Source organism: Argentina silus, assembly GCF_951799395.1.
Source record: "Argentina silus genome assembly, chromosome: 15".
Taxonomy (NCBI): domain Eukaryota; kingdom Metazoa; phylum Chordata; class Actinopteri; order Argentiniformes; family Argentinidae; genus Argentina; species Argentina silus.
The window spans coordinates 9,696,591-9,711,590 of record NC_139669.1 but is presented as its reverse complement, the minus strand read 5'-3'; the positions used below and the strand labels follow the sequence as shown (position 1 = coordinate 9,711,590).

General features: G+C 46.5%; 1 protein-coding gene across 2 annotated transcripts in view; it reads right to left on the bottom strand.

Moving 5' to 3' along the window:
* The window catches only part of LOC310816330 (serine/threonine-protein phosphatase 2A 55 kDa regulatory subunit B beta isoform), a gene marked incomplete at both ends in the record, with an annotated part of 33,975 nt that overhangs the window by 9,632 nt on the left and 9,343 nt on the right, over positions 1 to 15,000 (bottom strand). The window contains 2 exons of one of the 2 annotated variants that reach the window (XM_083686472.1): positions 134 to 231; positions 9,181 to 9,250. In XM_083686472.1, coding sequence (XP_083542598.1) covers positions 134 to 231; positions 9,181 to 9,250 — 168 coding nt within the window. Of the gene's footprint in view, positions 1 to 133; positions 232 to 9,180; positions 9,251 to 15,000 lie in introns of those variants that run through there. The other variant, XM_083686471.1, reaches the window with a different exon arrangement.

The following is a 15,000-nucleotide window of genomic DNA, read 5'->3' as shown; positions in this document are numbered from 1 at the left end:
GAGGAGCGGGGGGAGGGGAGAAGAGACACACAGGTTAGGGTACCTGCTTTCCAAACAATGGGTGGGTGTGTGTGTGTGTGTGTGTGTGTGTGTGTGTGTGTGTGTGTGTGTGCGTGCGTGTGTGAGTTCTTACCTCCTGCTCCCTCTGGAACACGACCACTCTCCCTCCTTTATCCCCCGTAGCCAACAGCTCCCCCGAAGAGTTAAACTCCACCGTCGAGATGATGTCAGCTGGAACACAGGAGAGCACAGATAGACACAACATGTCAACAAAGAGAGACCAACCGTGAAGCTAGAGGACACTAGTCAGAGAACAAGGAGACTTTGTGAAAAATGGTACGACTACGATAGTCATTTGTCAAGAAATCTTGTTGAAAGTGCAGAATGATGCAAGCTGCAGTCACATCAGTACAATGACAACCAGATATGACCTATTTTCATAGTTCCTGACTGGGTATGAAATCTTGGAAACCCTGTATGGAACCCCACAGAGAGGCCTCCAGCACTGGTGACCCAGATAGGGGAGGAGGGGGTGAAGCAACTGAAACCTCTGGCTGATTGGGTTATCATTTCCTCTAACTCAGCCAATCAGCAGGCCAAAGTAGGGCAATCGCAGCTAGTTACATTACAATCGTCCTCCAATCAGTACCTCAAATCAACTCAGCAGGACATCTAAAACACACCATCACACTAACAAAGCCATTTAATTTCCATCTCTACATTGAAGGCCCTTTTCCCAGGAGTTTCAGAACTCCCTAAGCTCCAGACTGTTTCCTTTTGTTCTTTACAACATGACATGACGGACACCTTAGATCCACAACAAGAAGAGTCTCAGGACATACATTGCAGACCTAGATATTTGGCAGTTGGTATAATACATTAAAAACATGGTAACAAGCATCACAAATATACCCCCAACTGAACTGAGGCTTTGGAACATCATCAAAGTCGAACAATCAAGCTTATTAGCTGTTCCAGAAGATTACCGACACAGTCTTTTTGGATGCTCCATAAGAGACATTTCAACATCAAACAGCACCAAAGATATCTTCACAAATCTCCAAAATGAGCTTCTGTCACACACACACACTTCTCTTTCAATGTCACCAGAGGTTTAGTTTGACAGAAAGAGAGGAAGGAGGAAGGGCAATCACAGTCACTAACCTTTCAGATACTTCCTTTTCTCCTCCTCAAAGACATGCATGTGTTCAGCGTGGCATTTAGAAGAGGCTAATGATAAAACGCATGGTCACCAACAACAACAACAGCTACCCCTCTTGTATACAATGGCAATGACTTCAGCCCTCATATAGCCTCACCACATGGAGAGAGAGGGGGGAGAGAGAGGGGGAGAGGGGGGGCTGTGTTTTTTACCCCCTCATCCTCCATGGACCCGATACTGGCTGCACAGAGAACATGAGAGGAATGTTGTCATGGAGACTGTTTCCGTCTCTAACAGAGTTGGAGTGTGTGTGTATGTGTGTGTGTGTGTGTGTGTGTGTGTGTGTGTGTGTGTGTGTGTGTGTGTGTGTGTGTGTGTGTGTGTGTGTGAGTGTGTGCAGATAGCTCTCGGACATAGTTGCTGATGCTAGCAGTAGTTCAACAGACAGTGAAAGTGCTGCAATACTGTGCAACACTGCATCTGGTAGAATCTGTGCTGGAGAGTGCAGATAACAAGCTGTGGGTTTAAACATCCAGCCCTTTTTTTTACTCCTGATTCGTCTCTTCGGGGTGAAGAGTTTGTGAGAGTGTGTGTTCTTACATGTGTATGTATATGTGTGTAATGAGTATGTATGTGAATGTACAGTATATGTGTGTGTGTGTGTGTGTGTGTGTGTGTGTGTGTGTGTGTGTGTGTGTGTGTGTGTGTGTGTCTCCCAGCCTCTCATTGTTATGCAGGGGAGCAAGAGGAGATTTTTCTCACAGCGCACTGATGTGACTTCAAGCTGAGCTGAGTGTGTCTCCTCATCATGTGTCAATGATGAGGTGAGGCAGTGGGGGGGGGTGGGGGGGTGGGGGGGTGGGGGGGACACAAACCTAATCATATTAGAATACGGTGGCTAATGACATTTCCCAGACAAGACACACTCTGACCTAATTACAACCACGGAGTGCCCCACTGACATTGTTCTCTCACTCCTCTTCACTGTGACACACACACACACACACACACACACACACACACACACACACACACACACACACACACACACACACACACACACACACACACACACAGAACAGCACAGCGGTCTGCTTTACCAATGCCATCAGTCATCAGTCACTCGTGTGGATCGAAGGGAGACGGCTTAGCAGCGAGAGTTCTGGAAGCAAAGTCTATCCTCCTTTTTGTTCTCTGCCTCTCTCACTTTATCCCTGCCCCCCACCCCCCCCCCCCCTCCTTTCCCCCCCACCCCCTCCCTGTTTCACTCTCATTCTCATCATTAACACATTACGCCACTGAGGGGCAACAGTAATTGATGGGAGGCATTTTAACGAGTTTACACACGGATACATCCTTCAATCATCTCTGTGAATGAAGCGGCAGGAAGAGGGCACCGAAGCAGAACCCAGCCATGCTGTGATGACGGAACTCCTCTCAAAATGAGTTTTTTCTTCTTCATGCAAATACTGTACGTTTTAAACCACATTTCTAATCTCCCCTAGTCGGATGAGTTGGAATGCTATTCCGATGTGCTCTTCTTATTAAATCAGGTTCCACCCCGGTGACTGCAGATGCAAATGATTTTTGTGATATTATCACACAACATAATATTCTGCCAGTTGTGCATGGTGCCTGGCCAATTAACAAAATAAAAGCATGTCAATGGTTGTCAATCTGGTTGTAGGTGAATAATGTCAACCAATTTATTTCCATGAGTCCTTTATTTTGAAGGGGGGGGGTCTAGTCTTGTCTAGTCTTGTCTAGTCTTGTCTAGTCTTGTCTAGTCTTGTTACAGCTGAGTGTAGCAGTCTGGCATGGTATACAGGGTTTAATATCAGCAGAGGGGAGATCTGCCTGATCATATGCATCTCCAGTTGTTGGTCTGGCGGACACATACGCATTCATACACACACACACACACACACACACACACACACACACACACACACACACACACACACACACACACACACACACACACACACACACACACACTCACACACACACACTCACACACACACACCTCTGCGGAAGATCGTAACTGAATAAAGTCCATAAATCCCGTAGCCAGCCAGGTCTGACACAGCTAGGGTCAAAGGTTATAGAGGCATCAGAGACAGGCTCCCTGATAACACACACATCCATCACCAGTAATAACACTGGGACGGGACAGGCACCCAGGGTGGGCCGAGAGGGGTGTGTGTGTGTGTGTGTGTGTGTGTGTGTGTGTGTGTGTGTGTGTGTGTGTGTGTGTGTGTGTGTGTGTGTGAGAGAGAGAGAGAAAGAGAGAGGATACAGTAGAGCCCTTATCCCTTAAAGCTGTGTTATGTGCAGGCTAAATCTCTAAAGCCCTTCACACAAAAACCTCTGGCATGGAATATGAATTTTAAAACGAGGAGACATATATTATGCATTGCTTCTACAATGAGCAGCTGGAATGTGAGGGAGACGCAGATAGACCAGGAGAGATACAGAATGTAGTCACAGAGTGTTGCATTCAAAGCAGTTCCACATGAAAAGATTGCTATTCTTTGTCCAGTCTGAATGAAATAAAGCTGAGAACGTGCTAGTCTGGGATCATCTATAACAGAGCAGGAGAGGGTAGAGAGGTGAGGTCAGGTGGTATACTGTAACTAGGTCAATACGTGATTGAACAGAGGCTAGCTGTAGCAGACACAAACAAACACTAGAATAACCACACCCACAAGGTAAAACACACACTCTGGAAGAGACACAGTAGCAGTAAAAAGGTATTTCTGATCGAGTGGTTGTATAAGGCACACAGCCCCAAAATGGCCTGACTGTGTGGAAAGCCAGTTGCGTAAGTGTGGTGTAAATCCAGGTAGAGAGAGGGAAACTGGCAGCATGGTCCCATGTAAACGCTTTGTTAGTGCTAGACACTGAGAGAGAGGATTACAGCACTTGAATTGAGCTGTCTGCGTCAATGGATCAGGCTGGGGGATAATTCAGGATCTCTCTCTCACACACACACACACACACACACACATGCATGCACACACACACACACACACACACACACACACACACACACACACACACACACACACACATACAGTACTGTCACACACAGTCTCACATCACATATTCGCACACCCACTCCTGTGTGTGTGACACGCTAACAGCCACAAACAGACACAGGTTCTCCTAACACCAAATATGTACCAAAAAAATATTATGATACAATAACTTTACAGCTTTATTTATTAAATTACATAATTAATTAATTAGACATAAGACCTGCTGATACAGTACACAGGTGAATGATAGAGGGTTTCTATCAACTCAACTCAACACAAGGCAGCATTCCAGCCTTGAGAGCATCAAGGCTCTTTCAAATGGAGTGAACAAGCTAATTAACCTGACTTCTGAGGGGATCGGTCCCATGAGAGTGAGACAGGATGTGTGTGTGTGTGTGTGTGTGTGTGTGTATGTGTGTGTGTGTGTGTGTGGGGGGGGGGGGGGGGGGGGGGGGAGAGAGAGAGAGAGAGAGAGAGAGAGAGAGAGAGAGAGAGGACTCCAGGGCCTCAAGCTGAGATGGGTGAGACATGTTACTGCTCTGCTTTCTGCTTTTCGCAGTTCATTAACAAATTACTAATCTAACCACAGACACAACACAGATGAGAGAGAGAGAGAGAGAGAGAGAGAGAGAGAGAGAGAGAGAGAGAGACCAACTCAGCGAGAGAGAGGCATAACTGATAAACCAATGACCCAGACAACAACCCTGTCTCTGTGCTATTCATCATGTTCAATCTCACTTTTATAAATACAGTCCACTTCTAAAGGTTACAGTGAATCTAATCGGAGGTGTCTATGGTGCTCTGTCTGTGTCCCTGTGTGAAATGACCTTACCACTGAAAAGCCTGCCATTATGTACAACATTTGTTTCAGGAAGAATGCAGGAATCTTCTATCAGACCCAACAAAATGTATCCCTTTATGGAAAAAATTAAAGGTCAGAGACTGTTTAGCCTTTAGGCTAGTAAAGGCTAGCACTACAAAGAGTATCTCAGAGCTCCACATTTGTCATAGCAACACTTTCTACTGCAGAGCTGTTGGTTGTGGAGACCATGGCCGTGGAAGAATCTTACATGTCTGTAATTTCCGACAGTAGAAATACCAAGGGTATTCTATAATAAAACCACATTAATTTTTAATTTCACTGCAGACTTAATAAAAAGCTAATCAGGAAAATGAAAGCAGCTGGTGAATAAGGACTGTGGGTACTCTCCCAAGCTTGCCACTAACCTTATCCCATACACACACACACACACACACACACACACACACACACACACACACACACACCTACATACACACACACACACACACACACACACACACACACACACACACACACACACACACACCCTGTTTCCTCTGATCTGTTCTGCAATGTATCGAGGCGAGACACAACATTTTGAGTGGTTGCTAGTGAATAATGAATGCAGCCTGGGGGTACGAGGGGTGAAGGCTTTTTATGATGGGATCCTGAAGTGAGGCCTGAGGGCGTTTGCCTTGGCTCAGACACCACATCTCTTATCATCACCAGCAATAAAGACACAGGACTTAACCCTAGGGTTTAAATGACTGCCTCTGTGTGTGTGTGTGTGGGTGTGGGTGTGTATGTGTGTGTGCGTGTGCGTGTGCGTGTGCGGGTGCGTGTGCGGGTGCGGGTGTGGGTGCGGGTGTGGGTGTGCGTGTGCGCGTGTGTGTGTCAGGGTCACTTCAGGAGGACAGCAGTAAACCATGTCTGGCTAGCTTTTCCTCAGTAGTGAGCGCATCCGTTTACAAGATTACATGTCGTACCCGTAGACCTTAAGGTCATCGTTTCGATGGCTACATTCAAAGGAAACAGGAGTCCATGTGTATCTGGTCAAAGCTCCTGGTCATACTGTAGAGGAAAAGGTTGTTTTATTTGGTGGATAGGTTTTAATCTCATTTAAAAATGTCTTTATTCTTTTTGAGCGATTTCATATCCCCACTGTTCTACTGAAATGAAGTCATATGTGTCCATTTAGATGACGAGTTACAGTCCATTAACCCTGCGCTGCACAAATGCAGGAGCAGACGCCACCCACACGTACAGCTCAGCGCACACACACACACACACACACATACACACACACACACACACACACACACACACACAGTGCAGCGCCATCCATCCTATCGCTATTAGCAACGTGTCATCTGCGAAAGGCTGCTGTATGCAAATCAGCTGGAATTCTAATTTTCGTTTTTCCAGGGAACGATTGTTTCACTTAAAAACTCTCACTTACGCGTAACTGTCTATCTGTCTCCATTACACAGGAGTGGGGAAGTTACAAATGCAGATGTAATAGTGTTATAGACACACACACACACACACACACACACACAATCACACAACACAAAACCCTGAAACCCACAAAGGCGTGGGATTGGTGCATAGGTGTGTGACATCATTTAAATGTGACATCATTAAAATGTCCTGCTGTTCCGGGTAACTATTGCCTGAGGGAACTCTCCAACATGTCACCTCATCTTGGACCTGTGTGTGTGTGTGTGTGTGTGTGTGTGTGTGTGTGTGTGTGTGTGTGTGTGTGTGTGTGTGTGTGTGTGTGTGTCCATAGAGACACAAAAGTGAATTTATGGATATGGTGGGTGAGCCCAGACACTAGCCGTCTGATCCCTGGGTGCAGACTGACAGTCATACACTCCAGCAGGGATTAGGACACACACACACGCACACGCACACGCACACGCACACACACACGCACACGCACACACACACACGCACACACACACACACACACACACACACACACACATACACACTGGTAGCAGAGTGATATATATGAGGCGTGACAATCAGTCATAAATTAAAGCAATAAAAGAAACCCAGACGGGAGCTCTCCCCCATGTGAACAGTCCAGACAGTCCTCCAGAGCTAAGGAGATGGTGCCTTTTATTTACGACCTCTAAACCCCATCCTCCTCGCAGTGTCTGTCTGTCCTGGGCTGGGCTGGGATGTACAGACACACACACAGAGACAGAGACAGACAAACACACACACACACACACACACACACACACATACACACACACATACACACACGTCCCCTGTTTGTCTGTCCTCTAAGCCATGACTTTCCAACATCCTGCAGTGGCCACTGAAACCTGAGCTGGTCCCTCTAGAGGAGGTTTTCAGATGCAGGAAACAGTGGCGCTGGCCCACTGTGCAGTCCCCCCCAACCACCCTCCAACTGTCCTCTATCTTAACTCAGTGTTTAGAGGGGAAGTGGACTCATTTAGACCCGGGGGACACAAGCTGGGTGCAGAATGAGTCTGTATGTCAGCCAAGAATGAATCAGATGTGATTATCTTCAATGATGTCAGTTTATACGTGCAGTGTCCACTGCTGCCCTCCTGCCATCGCAGACTCAATGTCTGAAACAGTTGAAAAATCACACTAAGTTTTCTGATAGAATTATTACGATAATTAGGCTACTATAGTTGGACCACACTCGTTTTCTAGCATCTTAGCTGCATTGTATCATTATTAATGGGTGGCATCCTAGTTTCCATCCTCTCTCAGCATCAATAACAGCAAAAACCAGTTAGTCTGCTTAATCAATGCCTGTGATCAGTGACTGAGGATTACAGAGGTAATTAGATCAGACAAGAACGGTCGGTGGACTTAATGATATCTGTAAATCACGGTTCTAATGCGGATCAATTACCACATGAGTGGACAGGGAGAGGTATAGCACAGGGGGCAGAGAATAGAATCACATGGACATGGGACTATGGGGATCAATGAACCATCAAAAAGATAACATCCTGCTAATCAGGAGCTGGTCATTGGAAAGAGAATATACACACTGAGCTAATAGTGTAGAGCAATAGACATGGACAATGTTTTATATATCAACCCCCCCCCCCCCCCCCCCAAGCATATAGTCATGCCTAATGGGTTCATGCCTGGAAAACCTCTATGGCTGGCCTCTTAGCCTCATTTCATCTTGGCGATGCCTGCTTCCGAACCCAATGCGATATTTCAGGAACCATAATGTCTCATTAAATGATCAACTTGTTCAATGATAGGGAGTGGGGCTTTCAACTGGAGCAACCTTGCAGTTCAGTGGAGGCTAGTGGAGGTGGAAATCGGTGTTTGATACCATTCCTCATTCCGTTCCGTGCATTACAATGAGCCCGTTCTCTGATTTCTACCTCCACCAGCCTCCCCTGGTGCAGCTACCCAACCAGTCAGCTCACTACCTCCTGTGCCATAGATCCAGACCTCTTGGCACAGTGTGTAGGATGCTTAAGTGCTTAGGGAAGCTATCCATGTGATGAGTGGGGGAGCTAGCACCATTAGAACACTGTGTTATACAATAGTCTTAGCATGTGGCCTGTTTCTAGTTTGGGAACGGTGTGTGTGTGTGTGTGTGTGTGTGTGTGTGTGTGTGTGTGTGTGTGTGTGTGTGTGTGTATGAGTGAATGAGTGCTTGGCACAGAGAGTGATGCTGACACACAGCTCTCATATTTCATTGCACCATCCTTGTCTCTGGGAGACAGAGAAAAAGCCTCAGCATCATTTATCTTTTACTGCTTATCAGACAAGCACTCTATTTATGTTTCACCATCCATTCTCTAATTCATTAAAGGCTGCTGTCTGTGCCAGCCAGAACAAACTCAAAATCAGACCAGCCACTGAATTACTGTAGACCTGTTTCTTTTAATCTTTCAAATGGAGCAGGGAGGATTTGGGTGTATCTCCCTCCCCAATTGCGCAGATAAAATCAGGGGTGTTTTTCCTCCATTCTCCAAGACGGTCTTCCTAAAAATGACCTGCACAGAGCTTAGAGCACACTATGTGGATCACCTATGGGCCACACAGAGGACATGTGGAGGAAGCTATTCAATCAATCCATCAGATGCGTAAAGTCGTCTACACTTGACTTGATTTAGGTTATGCTTAATGGGTGTTGTATGCGCTTTTATGTCAAATACCTTCGGTTGCATAGTTGTGGTCGCGTAGGAAGCTGTTGTTGATTTTCCGGGCGTCACTCTCCTCCTCCATTGATAAATCGGTTAGTTTGGTATCCTGAGACCGGCAGACCTACTCCCATCCTGCCCGTTACCGTCAGCAGGCGGGCCGCGAGACCAGCGGGGGGCTTGTCATGACTCCAATTCTCCGGTAGATTCAACAGAATTATCAAATAGTAATGTTGGCAGGTGCTGTCCACACCTCGGGGCGCATCAGAGACAGTTACGCGATGACAGCGATGCCTCCAACAGTGTCGCTATAGGCCTAGTGAGTAGATTTAGAGTGATTATAGCGCATAGGTGGCAGTGTCTTCTTCCCTAGTTAGAAGAGACTATAGGCTATAATCTGACCTTCCAAAATATCAAAAAATCTGCACAGAGCGCACCCTTCCTTACATCGCGAGGGCAATGTAACAGAGAAAACGCTGTGTATAAAAAATCGCCGGTATGAAGCCGTGTAGGTGAGCCAACTCCCGGTAAATCTCTTCCACGGAGGAACTGAGTGCACGCAGGTTGGATTCCTCCCTCCCGAAGCGATGAGCGCGGGGCGGGATTATGCGTCAAGCCTGCTTCGATCAATCCAGTGTTTCTGTGCCAGATTCCTCGCAGCTTCGTTCCTTTCCAGAATGACACAGTGACTTCTTAACATTCGTTGTGGCCAAGTCGTCCTCCTCTTTTTGAACAGACCGACCTCTGATTTCATTCAGTGGCTTGCTCAGCTGACTCACTGTAGCGCATATGGAGCAGTACCCAAAAAGGGCTCCTCCCATATATTGTGCCGCGGGAAGCAGCAAACGACGCTGTGACGCTTACTCGAACCACCATGGTGGCTGGTGCGGTAGAACTAATTTACTGTACTGACAAATCAGAACAATTTACTGTACTGACAATCAGCTGACATTCAGAACGCTAATAAATGGCTCATTGCGCCAAAGCCTTAATTGCCATGGTGTAGCCTTGTGCTATAACCTATTTGAACCCGGGTAACATTGGACTAATTTAATGTGTATGACTAACACTTCATAGACTTCCAATAGTACAGAGGCGTGTGCATTCTTGTCACAGGGATAGGGGCAATTCCAGATTCTCAGTGTTTTGTAGAAATCCTGTCAGACACCATCAGACACTTTCAGTGACTAGCGACTGATATTGTAACACTGCACAGTGCATGCAAACATGGAAATGCTCTTAGCAAGGGCAGGCAGGGAGAGAGAAGACACAGGCAGACGCTTTTAGCTACTCTGTTTCTAAAGCAGATGACATGATGACACATTGTATGAGCTATATGTATCTATGCACAGGGAGGTGAGAAGGTTTGATCACTAGAGAGACAGAGAGAGCGAGAGAGAATACAGGGCAGAGAGAGAGGGAATTGTAGAAAGCAAGGAAGACAGAGGCTTAGAGAGAGAGAGAGGTGGGATGAAGTGGGGGATGAGAGCAGACGCTGATTAATTAGATTAGTAGAGCTGTTGTCGGAGCATCATTCTAGAAAGATCTGACTTACATGCTGAGTTTAAGAACATACACCATCAGAGAAAGGACTTTCTCTGATACACTTATACTGTATACTGTGTGTGTGTGTGTGTGTGTGTGTGTGTGTGTGTGTGTGTGTGTGTGTGTGTGTGTGTGTGTGTGTGTTTACACATGTTTGTACGTGTGTGTGTGTACTGATATGTACAGTATGTAGTGCACATTAACCTGATGTGTTCGCCCACAACTGACCCACTTTTTCCCCCTCAAAGAGCCCAGGCACTACAAATAAATAGATCTGGTGCCATTGTCCCTCTCCTTAAATGAATTACACATCTAATCCATTCCACGGGCCCATGTGCACATACAATCCCCTGCTTTACTGCTAATGGGGATCTGGCTGTGAGAGAGTCAGGCTCCTCATAGCAGAAACATGTCCTTCGTACACATGCTATTTTACACCCCATCACCCTTCAACCTCCATCTGAATACATTAGAGGGTATTACCCATGCAGGGTATGATAATACCAGCTACTGGAGCATTGGGAAGTCCGTGTTCAGATGCAAGGGGGGGGATGGTTTCATATTTGCATACCAACCCTCCCCACACACACACACACACACACACACACACACACTCTTCAAGTGAAATCTTAGTGAAATCCTCCCATGCTTAACTTCTCAGGTCTGTCTGAGTGGTCAGTGGTGCAGCTCCCTGAGACAATCCTCTTTATCATTGTTTAAACTGTGGGACAAAGACATGCAGTTGTTGTCAGGGTGGTAGTTGCTCATAATTGCATAAGCTGATGGAAAACATGGATTACAACCGACAACTGAAATGAATTAGAATTGCCAAGACAATAGAATGAGAAGAATCAGTGGAGAGAAAAAAACCTTGTGGTTGGATGGTTTAGGATTGAAAAAAACAGAGGGGGGGGGGGGGGGGGGGGTGGCAGTGTAAGGCAGTGTTAGGGCATTTGACTGTATAATGAAAACGAGTGGAAAGAGCAGCCAGAGCCTGAGATCAATGCTGCTGTTCTAATGACATACAGTTCTCCCTCCTTTCCCCTTCTCTCCCTTTCTATCTGCTCCTTTCCCCTTCTCTCCTTTAGTCTCCCATTCTCTCCCCAGCCCTGCCTCTTAGTATCTCTCTCCTCATATGCTCCCCCCTTCTCTCTCCTTCTCTCCTCTCCCATTCTCTCGTTCTCTCCCCAGTCCTGCCTCTCTCTCCTTCTCTCCTCTCTCCTTTCCCCCTTTCTTTCCAGGTTCTCTCCTCAGCCTTACCATCTTGCCCCTGTCCTCTTTCTCGCCTCTCTCTATCCTCCGTCCCTTTTCATCCTTCTATCATCTCTCCCAGCCATTCTATCCTTCTATCATCTCTCCCAGCCATTCTATCCTTCTATCCTCTTTCTGACCCTCTTCTCCTTTTACCTTCTCTCCTAGTCATTCCACCCTTCTTCTCTCTCCCAGTCATTCTACCCTTCTTCCCTCTCTCCCAGTCATTCTCTCCTTCTTTCCTGTCTCCTAGTCATTCCCTCCTTCTTCCCTCTTTCCCAGTCATTCTCTCCTTCTTCCCCCTCTTCGTGTCATTCTCCTGTTCTACCACCTCTCCTATTAAACACCATCTCCAGGCAGCAGGGCCACTTCCAGGGCAGACATCCTGACAGGCCTGTCTGCACCCCAGCACTGGTGTGTCAGTCGTAGAGAAAACGCTCTGGGGGCCTCTAGAATTGGAGAGCGTGTCCTTATTTCTCCTCAATTGCTTGGACAAAGTGGGTTGAATTAGGCTCTGCCCACCAAACAAGGGGACAATCACACAGCCATGATATTTTAGTCACGCCCAATTTCTCTCCTTGATGAGCTGTAATTGCTTGACCTGGGGATGCCTGTGCTAGGAAAGGTGGAGATACTCTCTGCATACCAAACAACCACACACGTATGCAGACACGCGTGCGCACACACGCACGCACGTACACACACGGTAAAGGCAATCTATTGGGCAACAGCTGCAAAATGAATGTATGAAGCTGTTCACTGTCATACATAAATAATGTCAGTCAAAATTACATGGCTAATAATTGTGGCCATCTGGGTAGTCATAGCATTGCACTATTATCATAAGGTAATTCAGTAGAATATACATTTAATGTTCTGTAAAACACAAAACACCACCAAAGGTGTATGTAATCAGTGGGGAAAGGATGAGATTTATTCATTCATACATACATACAAACAGACACAGACACTCACGCACGCACGCACGCACGCACGCACGCACGCACGCACGCACGCACGCACGCACGCACGCACGCACGCACGCACACACACACACACACACACACACACACACACACACACACACACACACACACACACACACACACACACACACACACTATATGCTTAATGCAAACCACCCCCTTCTTGGTTGTTAATTTCACTGTTTATTTTGTTCCTGAGATGCTCCTAAGAACCCATAACAGACCCTCTGTTACCCAAAACAAACCCACTGGCATTACAGTAGCTAAAATCCCAGGGGGTAATAGGATTGTCCAGGCTGCCCATATGTCAGGCGGCTGAGCACCAGCCAAGCCCAGGGAGAGGGCACCCTGGCCAGGGTAAACCTGTTCAGTCTGCCCCTTCCTCTAACTCCAGCCTGGAGAGATTTCTTCCGTTTCTAATAATACAGGGCATGTCTCTAACATTATTAGACATGTAGGGCTAATGAGCAGCATGACTGTGAGTGTTTGAACATGACCTTTAGCAAAATGGCTGGTGGTAACGGAGTCAAAAGTAAAGTAAATGCTGTGAAATGTGGCATTTGCTCTTTAATGGAGTTCAGATGGGGATACATGGTGGTGCACACATATAGAGGGGGATGGTGAGGGGGGTGGGGGGGTGGGTAAGAGGGGGGAGCAGAGAGAGAGGTACAGAGAGAGAGAGAAAGAGACGGATAAAAAGATGAATGTGTAGTTTTGGGTGAGCGTATTAAATCAAGCCTAGAGGCTGTCCCTAAATCAGGCAGGCTTTACTCTTGGTGCCATTCCAATTACTGGAAGAGTCTAATGCTCAATCTTTCTGAGACTCAGACAGGCAGGATTGGATTTCTGTTTCCCCTGACTCTCCCTCCCCCTCTCCCTCTCCTGCCCTCCTCTCCCTCTCCCTCCCCCCCTCTCCCTCCCCTGATAATGAATTAATTGAAATGATGCATGTACAATGATTAGTGCAAAACCTTTCAGATGGAAACCAGTCAATTGAATTCATGTTGTACCAGTTCTTGAATACACAACATAGTTATTCTATATTTGACCTTGAGGGCATGCACGCACGGACCTCGCACACACGCACACGCACACGCACACGCACACACACACGCACACACACACACACACACACACACACACACACACACACACACACACACACATACACACACAAAAGAAGCATGCAATGGATAATACAAATTCAATAATAGATTGATGTACAGTATTCAGGTTTGTTGTATGAATCTATGTCTCTGTACGTACTCTGTATGTACTCTGTAAAGAGCAACTGTCGGCTACCACTCAGCACTGTAACCACTCTGGTTGCTAGGAAACTGCTTGTGAACCGACATTGCTATGCAGCACAACAGCTGTCTGCATAATTGGACCATTAAAATCTTTAAATGTCATTATTTCGGCCATCTTCATCTTAATACAGTTCACGCGCTTCTGAACATGCTTCTAACAGTGAGGTTAATGGTCTGAACACGAAGAAACGCCGCTTGTTTACTTTCATAATGAGAATGAAAGATCACTCATTTATGGTGGAAGGGAAACGGGACAGGCGAGAGCTATTCCTAGCCTGGCTAATAGCTCCCGATTATGATGATTCCAATAATGTTACTGTACGCATGACTATGTTATTGGTAAACATTAGTGCAAGAGATGGCGAGAGAGGGCGTACAGGATGTATATTTACACACGCTTTCCTATCCCCATAGAATTGAAATTCTAACTGCAAGCCGAACAGGAGCTGCCGCTGGGACATTTCCGAGCCACCTCCCCGCGCGGCCACAACACATAGCTCAGCGGTGCGCGCGTGCTTGTTCTTTTCAGGACCTCGGACAGCTCCCCGATCTGTCGCGAGCGTATAGACGGGGATATCGATGCGTGCTTCGAGGAAAACGGCTTTTAATTTGTTCACTATAATAATCAAAAGGCATCATAAAGAATATATTGTCTTTCGAAATGATCGCAAATAACCATCATTAGCAAGATATATGTCATAGTTAGTCAACGCAAGCTATTTTGTCCTCTCCGACAAAAGCAG